The following is a 15,135-nucleotide window of genomic DNA, read 5'->3' on the forward strand; positions in this document are numbered from 1 at the left end:
GCCCTAAACCCTTAAACCCTGGCATGCTGCCATTTTATTGGTTAAGAGACATAGTTATTTCCCCAAACCTTCACGTCCTTACTGCTACCACGATCGACGTAGACAATATAGTAGAGCCTTCTGGACTTAATCTGGCCATTCTACAGGCCAGTGGTAGTATATCATTAAGACAGTTATTCCACAGGACGTGCTGTGTTGACTTTGAATGTGAGGCTAACCACCCAAGCCCGTAAACATCCAAAATAAATTCTGGAACATGTCCGACAGCCCAACAAAGTACTCTAATAAATCGCTTCTATCAGATAGATGATGCCAAAGATAAGGAATGCGGTGGCACCGCCGAGGGTCACTGTGAACGAACAATTAGCATCTGCATACCACGAAGTAGAACATGGCGATACATACCAACACGCATGCTAACACGACCCGCGATGGCACGACCGCCGATGACAGCGGCCGCGGTGCAGATTCCGTGGCCAGTGATCGCTCCAACGGTCACCCACCAGTAATCCTGGCCCGCGGCCATCGCGATCGTGGCAATCTGGCTGCGGTCACCCCATTCACCGAGGAAGGTCATAGCAAATGTTTGTACCCATGCGGGGCTGAGAAGAAGCGAGAAGAGGTTGCTCACGCCGACCATGAAGTCTTTCAGACGGCGTGCAGGGCGAGGAGAGGTTCCACGGGACGAGGAGGACGAGACGCTTTCGGGGGGTGAAGGCAGCCGGTTGTGAGAACCACGAGACTTAGGACGACCCCCGGCACGACCAGCTTCCAACGAGTGGGGAGTGACCGAGGAGCGGCGGCGGCCCAGGCGCAGCTGTTCCTGCTCCTTCTCCTCGAGCTCCATTTCAACCTCGCGCATCTCCTCACCCACACCCTCATCCGGGGACATCTCTCGTCCTTCCTTGAACAGTTTTGCACCAAAAATCAAGAACAAAATAGCCGCCATGAACTTGGTAAGGGTCTTGGGAATGAGCGTAGGAACGGCATGGCCAAGAACAGCAGAAAGAACCGTCATGGTAATCAAAGCGCAGAAGGCCGAAGAGAAGACAACCAGGCGGGGGTGTCGCATTGCCATCAGTGCAGCAACGAGGAAGGTCTTGTCACCAATTTCGGAGACAATTATCATGGTGAATGCGAAGACAAGGGAGTGGAGACCGTCCCCATCCTCCGAGACTGTGCCCGAGGCAATGCCCGCTGAGCTTTGATATGAGCCTGAACCGACTGGGCCATGATCAATGGCCAATGGATCGTCTTTCACTTGGGAGGGTGGCTTGGGGTGAGGAATATCGTGCGGTTTATCGGGCAGATCATTCGGTTTCTAGATGTTTTGTCAATAGTGCCCTTTAGCAACGGCTGGGAATCGATTGAACTTACTTCGAGCGTTCCCAGTTTCCCAGAGCTATCGATGGATCCGGCCTGGCTATTGCCCCGAGAGCCATCGCCGTTCAGGAGCGGCGGCGCTTCTTTGGGGCTCCCAGGCACCTTCTCCACATTTTGATTCTGCTTTCCCTTCTCTGAGACACCACCCTCCGTCCCCCGTGTACCCTCCTTCGGGCCCGCCCGTTGCGGGTCATCCATGACGCCGCGGTTGGAATGCGGGATCATTTCCCCTTCCTCGGTGCTGAGATGTTGCGACGATGGGATCTTCGCATCAAATTTCGTCGACACCAGGTCCGCCTCGTCACTGGCCCTGTTGTTCTTCCGGTCTCGCTCCGCACTGGTTTCTACCCACGGGCCAGCATGCGGCCTGCCATCCTTGCCATCCACGGGGACGTCCGGCGACCCTTTGGCAACATTGTTGGATGGGATCGAGTCGGAATCGACGTACCGGGCGTCAAGAGTAGAAGCCCTAGACGTAATACGACCAGTCGGCTGGCTATTTTGAGCGACGTTTGCCAACGCAGTTGACAGTGCGGGAAGAAGGAAAAGGATCAATGGAGATGGCGTGCTGATCTTCATTATGAAAGGCGGCGTCTACCGCATAAACGAGTGACACAATGACACTTCTGGTCGGAAGCTATAGGCTGGAGGAAAAATGAGATATCGCAATTGAAGGATAGGCGATGGAACTGGCGGGTAAAAAGGGATTGGGTTGTGTCGACAAGAGGCCACGAGGGCTAAGAGGCCAGGAGACACCGGGTCGCGCGTCGTCCCGGAGCGGGGATGAGCCGGGAGGAAAGTGCGATGCAATATGTAAGAACACAGTAGGATGAAAAGAAATATTAAGACTGATATCCCAGTAGAAACACACAAAGAAGCGAAAGTAGACGGGGTCGACGCAAAAGTCGTGCTATTCCTGGCTTCCTGCAAAGGGGCGCACCACGTGATCCCCACCGCAAGCATCCACCGGCGTCTTCGACCATTCCCACACTCCGTCATCCAAGAATGCGCCCGCTGTGATTTGCTCGCAGCAGGCGATGGGTATGGTCTGGCCTTCCAGAGAACATTCACCAGCAGCCGCTGTTCGAGCTCGAGTTCATCCCTAATATACATACTCGCCCCGTGTCCTTTTCACTTGGATTTCTGGCTCAGGGGCAATATATATATCTGCGCGCAACATAGTTTGATCTGGTCATTCGCTCGAACTCACCTCCAAACCCGCCAGAGGACTGCAACGGAAACCTCCACCAAAAGGGCTTCCCGACTTATCCCTCAATTGGACATATGTATTTCCATGATAGATGAAGCGTTCGCCACTTCACTCACATAAATGTTTTATTATTTCCTAGCATAGCATAGCAAAAAGAAATTAGAGCTCGAACGAACGATTCGGCTTCCTCAGCTACCATTTCCAGCGTGAAGGGTCTTTATCCCAGTCATCATCCTCCCATCTATCTGAAGGGCCCGGTTTAGCGAGTTAGGTGATCAATTCTGGCGAGGTAAATGTTGAAGCTTGTCGGCTACTGGTATCCACATCATCCATTTCCGTTTTCCGATGGGAACTTGAACGTAGATCCGCATAAATTCTTTCTTTGTACGTTGGTTAGAATTACAGTATAGGAGTGTGGCCGAGGCTAAAGAGCTGAAGCTATAGTCATCATGTTTCTCCTTGTTGACCTGAAAGTCACGCTCGTTCAGCTTCTCGAGGATTTTCCACTGTAAAGGGAAGGGCTGATCAAGAGTGATAATAGTTCCAGGGTCAATGCCTTTACGTAGTAAAGCGAGAATGAGGACGACATTGCAATTGGCGATGAGTTTTGTGGGCGGGTGGAGGTCGAGAGAGCGTTGCTGGTTATCAAAGATGACGCTCTTATGTGGACCAGCTGCGGCACCTTGCGTTAGCCGTATTGCGTATTGGGTGGGCATTCGATACATGGTAAGTGCCTCACGGCCCGTGGAATTTGCCCTCGTGTATCAATCCCCTTAAGGTAAGTTGATCCCACGGAAGTTTATTCCACAACCTTCTGTGGAGGTTGCTGCCCCGATACAACAGTACAGGTGCACGGTCAAGCAGCGGCTAGCGTCGATGGGTGGAAAGGCAGCACAAGCTGTCATTTTCGGCGTCGATTTCACAGGTCCTCAGATTCGAGCTGTAAGTATACCAGGGTCTAAATATCCCACTTTCTGCACGAATGGCGTGTTTATCAGGCTCTCCCTACTATGCTCGACACTATCGTGCGCAAATCCCTAAGCTATTCCCTTTTATTTGCACGAACTAAGATCAGGCCGCTGATTTTCCATATAGAGAAAGATATTTGATAGAGCTCGTGGTGGCCCGTCAAACTGGCCCAGAAAAGTCGTCGGGAGGGAAATATTAACCGCTATACTAGGTTACACCCTTTGGCCCAGCCAAAGTACCCATATACATGGCAGGGTCTCCAGTTGATTCACAAGAGCTTCCACGTCGGCAACTTCTAGTACGCGGACCATGTCCCGAGCTTCCAACTTGCTTTTGTTTGCGCTCTAACTCGGAGCCAATCCGTCGGGGGGACTCAGTGCTCGATGTCGGTGACTCGAATCCCGATGCGGGGTGGGCCTACGGATCTATCCACGCCATGTGGCCTGACTAGCTTAAATTCACTATGGGCATTTGTATGGAGGTGCATATTATTTTCGGAAATGGTCAACCAACTCGGAGAGCTACAGCCGAGAGAATTTCGAGCTAGGTGACAAATTGGAACCCACCAGCCTGGCACGTTTGCTTGGCGCCAGACCGAATTTCCCCGATATCACACCGAACTCGACGCGCTAGACCGCAATGACATCTTCGCGTGTCCATTTGGGTGAAAGCGCCGGGCAATCATCTTATCAGATCCACGCTCCCCCCTTCTTACGTATCTGATTGGAACCGACTAGGCCTGGCGTTTTCTTGCCCGCAGAGTTTGCCGGAATCAGCTCGTTATCTGATTGTGCGCCCCACCACCACGTCTGTTGTGGAACGACTTGCTGCGAGGTTTTTTTATCGTATAAGTAGCCATGTAGCCCCAACATTTCCTGCCGCTGTCCAGTCGCTGGCCTCAACCTTCGTCCCGTGCGAGCCTTGATTCACCATGTCGGATAAAGGAGCGGCATCCAAGTCCGTGGACGTGGTGTCGGAGCCTGTCCTGGATGACAAGCACCGCCCCGACAGTTCCGAGGTGGCCTCCCAGTCTGAATCCGACGACGGCAAGGTCCCGCCACCGCTAATCGCAAAACTGTTCGCCGTGTTCTTGATCTCGTGTATCAGTTTCGGGTCGCATTGGAGTTCCGGCGTGACCGGTGCTATGAAGAGCACGATCAAAAAGGTAACAAGCGACTTTTGCGACGGGCGACGAATCATGCTGATCGAAATTGATGGCATAGAAAATGCACATCAACAATGTCCAGTTTTCTCTACTCGAAGCGAGTGAGGACTTCATGGCTACTGTCTTGCTTCTGCCCAGTGGCCTGATCACGGACCGAGTGGGCGGTGCTAGTAGGTTTTCCAGTGCAATCGAGGATCGCACCCGTCTAATCAAGACGTGCAGAAATGATCGTATACGGCAACGTCGTCTACACTATCGGATCGATTCTTGTCGCGGCCGCAACTACTGTCCGCTCCTTCAATTTCATGATTGGCGGCAGAATCATTTTGGCCTTCGGCGACATTGCGACGCAAATCGCCCAGTACAAGATGTTCTCGTCGTGGTTTGCTCCTAGCAATGGCTTTGCGTCCACCCTTGGCTTTGAATTGGCAGTCGGCAAGGTATGAAAATGTTAGAGCCAAGAAACCCCACGACCGGTGACTGATTCGACTTAGATTGGTGGGTTCGTGGGCAAGTCCACGGCAAATATAATCGCGAAGAACCTGGGTAATTTTGCTTGGTCCTTTTGGATGTCGGTCTTCATGAATCTCTTCACCAATGTGGCCACGGCTGTGTTCTGGTTCTTCACCCGATATTGCGATCGTCACTATAAGGGACGACGCGATGCAGCAACCAAGGAGCAACTGACGGAAAAGAACAAGAGGTTTGAATTCGAAAAGATATTCCAGTTGCCGTGGTCCTTCTGGGCTGTCATGGCCTTTTCCCTGTTCCAGACCAGCACAGCCTCCACCTTCAGTCAAAATGCTACAGAGTTGGCCGAGCAGCGGTTCAACGTCGACGCTATCAAAGCCGGATGGTATAGTTCCTTGTCACAATATGCGGGCTTTTTCCTGGTCCCATGTCTGGGTGTGTTCATCGATGTTCTTGGACACCGAGCTTCTGTCTGTAAGTATGCAATCGCGTCATCCGAACCGCTGAAATGCTAATCTGATCTCAGTGTTCACCTGCGGACTGGGAATGCTGTTGAGCATGGTGCTCCTCAATTTTGCTAACTCCACTGCTGGCACGGGCGCGTCCTTTGGTATCTATGCCATCGCGGTGTCGCTAGGCCCGACTTCCGTCATCGACGGCATTCGCACCACGTTATGGCATCAATCGGTCTTTGGCTCGGCATATGCGCTGAAGGTAACCATGAACAACGCGTGAGTCACACCCAAATTCGTCAACCCAAGCATGAAGCCTGACCAGAGTACATAGCATGAGCATTATTGTTCGAATCATCACGGGCGCTTTGCAGGATGCGGATAATAATTCCTATCGTCGCGTGGTTCAAGTGTATCTCTTCCTTGCAGCGGCATCTGTGGTTGTTGGCGCGGCGCTCTTGATCGGCTCGTTTGTCACCGACAACCTCGCACCGCTGCAATGGACCAGGCGGAAACGACTTACTTCAGGGGCGGAAATCATTCAGGACGTGAAGGAGCGGAACTTGGTCACCCATGCTCAGCGCACGCGGAGGATTTCCATCGGGTGCTTTGGGGCGCTCTTGCTGGTGACAGTGGGCGGATGGGTGGCGTATATTTGGGGAGCCGTCACCGGGCACAACTCGTAGCGCATAGTGGATGGGTCAAAGGGAGATCAGCAGTCACTAGAAGCAGTTGCCAGGGACCAATGCACATATTAGCACAGCAGGTGGGGATGATCGACCTCTAGCAGGGCTTAAATGGATGAAACCCGGACTACCGGTACCTGTTTTAGAATGTCGCCACCGCCACATCGCCTTGGCCGTGATGGCGCATGCCACGAGATCAGCCCGGCGAATGAGATGATCTCGACAGCGCCAAATACGGCGGAGGCTTCCCATTGCACTTGGCGTGGCTGTGATTGTGATTGTGAGCGCATCTCGCCAGAGGCAGGGGCACCGTTACCTGAGCGATTGGCGCCGTTGCGCCGTCGACGTCAACGGCAGAGACAAAGAGTGAACGGCAGAGCAGTGGCTTTCTGGACTCACCGCCTTCGCGGCCAGACGGCGAGCAACGTCCCTCTTTTCCCCTTCTCGTCATCTCGCTGGTGGGGATCACAGCGGATCGTCCCCTCGAGGCGGCGCGTCTCGGGGCACCCTGTCCCCCCGTTTGGGGCAATGAAGAGCTGATGAAGCGGTGGAGACCAGGGTGCACAGCCGATCTAGCCAAAGTGCACGACTGGCCCACCTCACTAATCAGATCGACTGGATTTATTCTCCCTGACTGGCTGTTGCTATCCCCACCTGACAGTTGCAATTCTGGTTTTGCGCTGCCCGCTGATATGCCCCCCTTCCCCTCACATTCCTTGGTTTCGGACGCCTTTGCTGGCCATTCTGGCGTGTACGAGTGGGGTTGCGCGACGGTTTGTCCACTTTTTTCTCTCTCTCGCCAGGTCGAGAACCCTTTGTTTCACACTCACGCCCCTCGATGAGTGATCGCTTCGCGACTGTCGCCTAGAGCTCGCAAGGCCTTTGTTTAGACCTCAACAGTCGATCGGACAATTTCGCGGCTGTACCTTGGGCGGGCTCAGATCTTCGCGCTCGCAAATATACCCCCCCGGGCTCAAGAATGCGGAGCGGTATCCTCCCACCTCCCGAGCTTGCGGCACAGCATGGAGGCTACTACCAGGGTGCAGCAGAAGATCGAGCACAACGCGGATCGCAGGGTGAGAGAACTCTATCGCTATTATCAGCCTGCGGGCCCAATTGGCATCGTCCCTTCTTGGTTGCCGACGAACGAAGATTTACCATCTTCTAGCTCTGCCGGAACCTCGATTATCACTCCCCTCGTCGATGGCTGTGGGAACTCCAACAGCAGCACTACCTCGCGTCCCTCAACGGCCATCGGGCCAGAAGCCCTCATTCTGGGCACGTCCAATAATACCTTGACGTCGTTCGCACAGCTGGCCGCGTTGCGCTTGAATGCGGACCGCGCTTTCATCTGTGTCCTCGATCGGGACAAGCAATTCATACTCTCCGAGGCTACAAGATCGGTTAATCTCAAAGATAATTCAATATATGATCGTGAAGATGAGCTCTGGCTTGGCTCGACCACCGGCCGTAAAGCTTGGAGCCTGTGCCAGGTAGGTCACAGCTCTCCGACCCACCTGCTCAGCATAGGGACCCCCAATGCCTAGAAATGAAGGGTGCTCACACCTCCTCATAGGACACCGTTGCCCTGCCTCCGTCTAATCGCGAAACCGCCGACTACCAGTACCTTGTCGTCAACAATTTGATGGATAGTGAACGCTACAAGCGCGTGGAATTCGTTGAGAAGGACCCGCATTTCCGATTTTATGCCGGGACGCCGTTGACGACCGAGAACAACATCAACCTGGGGTGTTTCTTTGTCGTGGATCAGAATCCCCGACATGGGCTGACGACATTGGAGAAGGACACACTGGGATCCTTGTCGACGTTGGTGATGGACTATTTGAAGGTCTGCCGGCAAGCATCGGAGGGTCGACGGGCGGCGCGCCTCTCACGAGGGCTGAGTTATTTTGTTGAAGGAAGCTCAAGTTTCGTGGAAAGCTCCGACCTATCCCGTGCCGATAGCTGCCCTCCTCACTCGGCGACCCCGCCGTTTACAAACAATCGCAGCACGTTGGGGGCCTCGCGTGAGTCCAACAGTTTGGAGCAATCGTCTCAAGCGGCTTCAAACGAACGCGCATCCCAAGTGCTATCGCACAGCCCACCCAACGATCGGTCACTCAGCAATGATAGTAGATCCTTTAGCTCTGCTGCCTCTGAATCAAAACTTGACACCGGAACTCATTCTGGCGGAGGGAGCTCTCTCCCAGAGTGGATCACCAGTAGCAGTCGCAACCGGCTGCCCTTAGATGATTCTCATGGAAATTCCTGGTGTTTTCGCCGGGCCGCAAATTTGCTTCGGGAAAGCTTAGACTTAAGCAACGATGGCGGCGTCATTTTTCTGGAAGCCAATAACAGTCCTTTGCTAGATGGTGAAGGTATGAACAGCGGGAGTGACTGCTCGATTGAGAGTGACACGGGCGGACCAGCAACTGTTCTTTCCATGTCGACCTCTGATGAACCATTCTTTCCTCGAGCAGGCTCGGTGGCCAATGCGCCGGCAGCCTCCTTGGATCGCTCGTTCTTGTCCCTATGTCTCCGACGCTATCCCAAGGGCAAGATATGGTCTTTCCACCGTGACGGGTTGGTCTCAACCTCAGATGATGATGACCAGAAGCCGCGCGATTGGGGGTCTCAAGTTACCAACCGATCAACGCCCGGAAATCCACCTATTGAAACCACGAAGCCTTTGGGGAAGCGGCGTAAAGCGGCCGAGAACTCGATGCTCAACCAATACTTTCCCGCTGCTACCCAGATCATCTTTGTGCCCCTGTGGAACGCCGTGAACTCGCAGTGGTTGGCAGGTTGTTTTTGTTGGACCACGCTCGAGACACAGGTCTTTACCTCTGCCGTGGAGCTCAGCTCCGTCCTTGGCTTCGGCACGTCCATCATGGCCGAATCTAACCGGGTCGAGTCTCTTATCGCAGATCGACAAAAGGGTGATTTCATTGGAAGTATCTCGCATGAACTTCGCAGTCCGCTTCACGGTATTCTAGCCGCGGCCGAGTTCCTGAAAGGGACGAATTTAAACGAGTTCCAAGATTCACTGCTTGAGACCGTCAATGCCTGTGGCAGGACACTACTCGACACAATGAACCAGGTGCTTGATTTCAGCAAAGTGGCATCCCTTGAACGGACATGGAGATCCATCAAACGCAGAAAGGAGTATCCGCTTGACTTTGAAGGAACCGATAAGCTCGCTTCTCACCTGGACACATACGTGGTGACGGATCTCGCAATTTTGGCCGAAGAGGTTATCGATGGGATCTGTCTTGGCCATACATATGGCCAGAACTCCAATGCTTCCGCAGATCTCCCTGTTGTGTTTTCAAACAGCAAATCCAAAGCACAGACATCTCGCTCTAGCGTTGACGTCGTCATCGATGTGGCACATGGTGACTGGGTCTACCGGACTCAACCGGGTGCTTTGCGACGGATCATCATGAACCTTTTTGGAAATGCAATGAAATATACGGACTCCGGGCAGGTGAGGCTTGGACTCGAGGCGTCCGGTCACTCCGAAGGTCGTTCTCGGCGGCAAGGTTTGGAAGATATCGTGACATTGACTGTGTCAGACACAGGCAGAGGGATATCAGAGGAATTCTTGCGAGGACGACTTTACACGCCTTTTGCGCAAGAGGACTCGCTTGCAGTGGGAACGGGCCTAGGCCTCTCGATCGTTCGAAGTCTTGTCAAAGCTTTGAATGGAACTATTCGAGTTCGCAGTCGTCCCGGTGAAGGAACAATCGTGCGTGTTTCTCTTCCCTTGGCAAAATCAGTCGGCGATGAAAGCCCACCTGTTGCCGATACACACAGTTTGCAACATCGGGAGATTTTGACACAAACTCTCATGCTTCGCGAAGGATACCCGGACAAACGAGCCGCCATTTGGGGTGCAGACTCGGATGCAATCTCCGAAAATCAGACCTGGACTGAGGTTGCCCGCTACTTAACTCAGTGGTTTGGCATAGAGCTTGTTCCATGGCAACCTTCAATGGCCATCGACATCCTGCTCGTGGAAGAGGCTGATTTATCCGAGCTGCCCAAAAGCGGGATTTCAGCTACCTTGCCAGCCTTGCTCATCTTCTGCCGTAGATCGGTGGATTACAGCAAGGCACATTCCGAATGGAAAGCTCTTGCCGCGTCAGTCCACATTATCCGGCGCCCCTGTGGGCCACATAAGCTAGCTCGGAGCGTTTTGAAATGTTTCCAACATGGGCAGTCAGCCGCTGTCACACCGGCTCCTGGTTTGCAGGGCCCAATGGAGTTGGCTATCAGAAGCGCGCCCGTCACACCCGCAATTCCATCGCCTGCCGCTCCGACCCACGTCACTTCGCCTGTTATACCAGAGGTCGATACTTCTCATATTGTGGGCACTGGCCCGATGTCCATAGGGGAGCTTTCACCGGAAGCACCTTCGATCATAACTTCGTCGCCGGGCGCCATTGTAGCAGCGCCCATCCCCCCACCATTGGGACAGCATGCAGTTGACTCGGTTCGACCAGCCAGGGTCCTCGTTGTCGATGATAACCGAATAAATCTGAATCTCATGATGACATTTTTGAAAAAGCGCCGGCTCGCTGATTTGGCCGCAGCCGAGAATGGAAAGCTAGCCGTTGACTCGGTTGAGCAGATGCAGAGTGGTTACGACATCATCTTCATGGATATATCGATGCCCGTCATGAACGGCTTCGAAGCTACTCGTGCAATTCGCTCCCTGGAAAGAGAGCGTGATGGCTGCGGGCCAGCTATCATCATTGCCCTGACTGGATTGAGCAGTTCACGCGATGAGTCTGAGGCCTTGGCATCTGGTGTGGACCTGTTCCTCACCAAGCCCGTCTCGTTCCGAGAAGTATCACGACTCTTGGACGAATGGGAGAGAGACAAGTTGATGACTGAGCGGAAGTCGACTACTTGAACAAGTTTGATGGCTCCGTGATCCCCTTGTGTCTCTGCTAACATCCTCCTGCTCACTTGTCCTTCCACTCGTTTGCTGCACGACTATAGCCGCAGGTCTACCGCCTCGGTTGTGGCTTTTCCTCTCTAGGCACTGCAACTTTGTTGCTTTTTGACATGAAACGTTGGGAAATAATGGCCTTTCTGCTTGCAGTTTCGACTTCTCTTCCTACATCCACAGCTCCTTTGTCTTGAGTGATTCATATTGATCATGTTATCATAACATCTTCAGCATAATCATTTCAGTCAATGCGACCTGGTGTCTGTTTTCTATTCTCCGCCTTTCCCCTTTGAACCAATTTCTTGGTTCTTACTTTCGTCGTGTTTTTGGGCTACGCATACATCTACATTGCATCCACCGTCGTTAGCTGGATATACGGGAAGCTACGACCGGCGTTTTTATTTGGCTCTTTTTCTGTTGCGCATGATATCCGATATGACCTGGTGCGGATCATTTACGGTCTGGTCATCCTCCAGGTTTCTAGGGATAGCATGATTCGGACAACTCTTCGGATTGTTCCATATGTACACGAAATGGAATGGATGTAGGGGTTGATAAGATCTGACGAATCAAAAAATAAAACTGCAATAACCATGGATATATTATTTGAGCAATAGACAGGGAGGATGGTATCCTCCTGAGCAGAAATGTTCTCCGTGCATCGCCCCTACTAGTACATACGGGTCTGCCGCTAGCCCCCTGGTGCGTCATGGCCCGGTGGAGTTCTTGTGTCTTCCAACGCCTCATCCGCAGAGAAACGATCAGAAGCCAAGTACGATTTCCATGCTGAAACTTCCCGCCACAGAAAGTCTTCCGGAGCAGAGGAATGGGGACTCTATGTACAGGGGGTGGAAGGTTTAGTAGGATTATGGCAGGAATTCAATTAGCCAGTCGTCCTCTTCGTGTCTATAATAGGTGCATGGATGACAATCACGCCGGGGAGCGCTGATCTTGCATGACCGCCCCCTCTGTGGGTATCAGCCCTGAAACAAAAAATTGACTAGGATAGGAATAATATCGTATTGTTACATCTGAGACTACTATAGATAGCTATACTTGCCATGGTAATAATCTAACAAAAGGCCCCCGGGGGCAGCCCCACCACGCTAATCCGTGCATTTATGATGCAGTGAGATTACGGAGGCAAGACTGTGATCTTCTGAGATCAAGTGCGCAGTTTCGTTTTAGGATAAACTCATATGAACGGTCAAGAGGGAAGTGATGTATGCTATGAGATAGTACGTGTACTCAAGGGTGGCTCCTTCCCTTCAACATAGAAGCCAGTTTCAGAGGTTCGATCGACCTATATTGCCAGGGATATCCAAGTCGGACTTCGGAAATCTGAATATTGTGGAATTGGTTTAGGGATGCGTGAATCTCACGGGAACACATATCCTTCTGGGCCGTGTATAATATCTTAAGCTTGCCCGGGTGAAATGAAAGAAAGGAGGATATCGAGTCTGTTGATCTTGTCAGACTTTCCCGCAACAACCTGGTCGAACCTTGATAAATAATTCGGACGATAGAAATGCTACATACATAGTATCAGTAGGAATGTCCGCATCGGTTTGAGGCGCCCAACTGGACCCGGCGATGTGGATGTTTCTGGACCCCAGGTCCTTGGTGTCTAACTAAATCCTGTGAAGAAAGTGAAGTATACGTCAATGTTGATAGGGGGCCCGAAGGACGTCCACTATTACATATCATACATATATGGGTCAAGATAGTCTCGCCCGTGGCGCGCTCGATCGTTTTCCACGCTTCTTCCAGCCTCCCGTGCCACAATGCTGCGGCTCGTCCTCCTTCCTCTCCTGCTGGTTCTGCTGCAGTCAGTCGCCAGCTCCCCTACGTCGAAGGCCTCCCCCGTATTCCATGCTCGAGTCAGTCGCAGTGTCCGTGGTTGGGGCAATGAAGGCTTGGTGGAGAATGTCACCACGAACTTGGACCCACCGAAGTATTCCTACGAGGACCGATATGGCAACATCCATACCTCACTGAAATCGAAGCGAGCTACCGATGAGCATTCGCTCTGGAAACGCGATGGCACAGTTATACGAGAAGATAGCCCGCGCAAGGAAGTCAGGTTCTGGTCGGAAGCGCCCGGCCAGAACCTGCTGCTCTTGACGGACGTTGCGTACTTGAGTGATGCCGGGTCAGGTGCGATGATCTACGTGCATGACTCTGGTCTGAACAAAGACCACGAGGAGCTCACCGGATTACTCTCTGAAGGAGTGACCAGAGGCCTTATTACGACCCTGCAACCAAAGACAACCGAGTTCGGCACCAAGATTCCCACGGTGGATGGCGACCCCGACGGGCACGGCACCTGCGTTGCCGACAAAGCCATTGGTGTATTGTTGGGGATCGCAAAGAGTGCGGACTTGACGATGGTTCCTCAAGCCGGTGTCCACAACGACGATTTTATGCTGGCGGAACTGCAAGCGATTGTCGATGACATCAAGAGCAAGAAGCAAACGAACCCTAATTTCTTCGCAGTGGTGAACTTGAGTTATGGCCTTGGACAATCGGTGCTCGACGACAGTGATCTGCTGGACGAATACCGGCAGAAGTATCTGGATATGGTGAAGGAAGGGGCTCTACTGGTCGTCGCCTCGGGGAATTATGCGGAAACCAAGGGCCGCGAGGACGTCGATGACTACCCAGGCCTGTTTGCAGGCGAGGATGAATTCAAAAACAACATGATCGTCGTGGGCTCGGTCAATATCTTTGGGATTGTCGCGAGAAGCTCGCAGGGAGGCCCGTTGGTATCTATCTGGGCGCCCGGGCTGGTCCAAGACCCAGAAGGGTTGGCGTGTGCGTCCAACACCGACAATCACGGTTATGGCGAGAGATCAGGGACCTCCTTCGCCGCGGCGCAAGTGTCTGGGCTTGCGGCATACCTCTACTCCATCGACCCCAGTCTGCGCGCCAGCGCCAATGTGGCCAAGGCCATCAAGGACAAAATCGTGGTCCAATCGGGCAATAGCGCCTCATATAAGCGCCTCGGAGACTGGAACGTCCCCAGTATCTGGAATATGCAGTCCGGAACGAGTCTTTGTTAGGTGAGATCGTGAATCTTGGAGCGGGAATGCTTTTCCTTGTTGATACTGTAGAAATATGCCCCTCGAGTACCGGCGGTGATAACAGCGTTACGCTGTGAATTCGGAAAATTCCCCTGACGATCCAGATTGGCTCAAGAAAGCAGTCACTTGCACATTGTTCCCCGGAGGAGCCATCTCGAGGTGGATACTGCAAGTTACACATGCAGTCAAGTCCGCGAGTGCTATTTAAGTCGAGGGGCCGCTGAGCATTTCAGGCCCTCAGGATCATGAAATAATAATAGAATAACAATACTTATAGGGACTAGTACATAATAACAACTAGCTATATTTGGAGATTCACTCGTATAGCAGATTCGACCCACGGCCATTTCTACCATGATTGGCGTGCGAAGAACCGCCCCCAGGCTAAATGAGGGCCAGACCGCGCTAGTCGGTACGTCAAGGAAGGTGAAAATCTGCGATTATATTGAATTGTCGGCATACCTCGAGTATCGTGCTATTTGGCCGGCGATGCGTGATGAGCACGCGAGCAGCGTCTGGGGTGGAGATGGGGTATGCTTCAAAATCATAGGATACGTATCTAGACCTCTCTGAGGAAAGTTGTCTCGTCCTTCTGATCGGCGCTCGCGTTGGCACAAGCGAAATTGCCCAGTCTTGGAGAGCCCCAGTTATTCGTCTCGGCATTGGAGCGCCTGGCCATCGTTCCAAGGCTCCTCAACTCGTGGTCCTTCTGAGCCTCGCCTTCGCATTCACCCTCCCCGCCGCTGCAAGACCACGACC

At 52.8% G+C, this 15,135-nt stretch overlaps 5 protein-coding genes across 5 annotated transcripts; 3 read left to right on the plus strand and 2 right to left on the minus strand.

Moving 5' to 3' along the window:
* Positions 1–281: 281 nt before the first annotated feature.
* Positions 282–1,962, minus strand: N7459_000539 (TMEM165/GDT1 family protein; the record flags this gene model as incomplete). Its single annotated transcript, XM_056939724.1, has 3 exons — positions 282–349; positions 406–1,321; positions 1,378–1,962. 3 exons carry the CDS (start codon positions 1,960–1,962, stop codon positions 282–284), a joined length of 1,569 nt encoding a protein of 522 aa, XP_056804004.1.
* A 906-nt stretch (positions 1,963–2,868) lies between these two features.
* N7459_000540 (uncharacterized protein) lies at positions 2,869–3,309 on the minus strand (the record flags this gene model as incomplete). The annotated part of the gene is made up of 1 exon (XM_056939725.1): positions 2,869–3,309. One exon carries the CDS (start codon positions 3,307–3,309, stop codon positions 2,869–2,871), a length of 441 nt encoding a protein of 146 aa, XP_056804005.1.
* Positions 3,310–4,493: 1,184 nt separating this feature from the next.
* N7459_000541 (putative MFS transporter) lies at positions 4,494–6,336 on the plus strand (the record flags this gene model as incomplete). Its single annotated transcript, XM_056939726.1, has 6 exons — positions 4,494–4,727; positions 4,786–4,897; positions 4,950–5,167; positions 5,222–5,672; positions 5,725–5,929; positions 5,985–6,336. 6 exons carry the CDS (start codon positions 4,494–4,496, stop codon positions 6,334–6,336), a joined length of 1,572 nt encoding a protein of 523 aa, XP_056804006.1.
* Positions 6,337–7,358: 1,022 nt separating this feature from the next.
* N7459_000542 (uncharacterized protein) lies at positions 7,359–11,254 on the plus strand (the record flags this gene model as incomplete). Its single annotated transcript, XM_056939727.1, has 2 exons — positions 7,359–7,829; positions 7,913–11,254. 2 exons carry the CDS (start codon positions 7,359–7,361, stop codon positions 11,252–11,254), a joined length of 3,813 nt encoding a protein of 1,270 aa, XP_056804007.1.
* Positions 11,255–13,077: 1,823 nt separating this feature from the next.
* On the plus strand, positions 13,078–14,355 carry N7459_000543 (S8/S53 family peptidase; the record flags this gene model as incomplete). Its single annotated transcript, XM_056939728.1, has 1 exon — positions 13,078–14,355. The coding sequence occupies one exon, from the start codon at positions 13,078–13,080 to the stop codon at positions 14,353–14,355; it is 1,278 nt and encodes a 425-aa protein (XP_056804008.1).
* Between the last annotated feature and the right edge of the window lie 780 nt (positions 14,356–15,135).

This window comes from Penicillium hispanicum, assembly GCF_028827665.1.
Source record: "Penicillium hispanicum strain IBT 35686 chromosome Unknown utg000001l_segment0_segment0, whole genome shotgun sequence".
Lineage (NCBI taxonomy): Eukaryota > Fungi > Ascomycota > Eurotiomycetes > Eurotiales > Aspergillaceae > Penicillium > Penicillium hispanicum.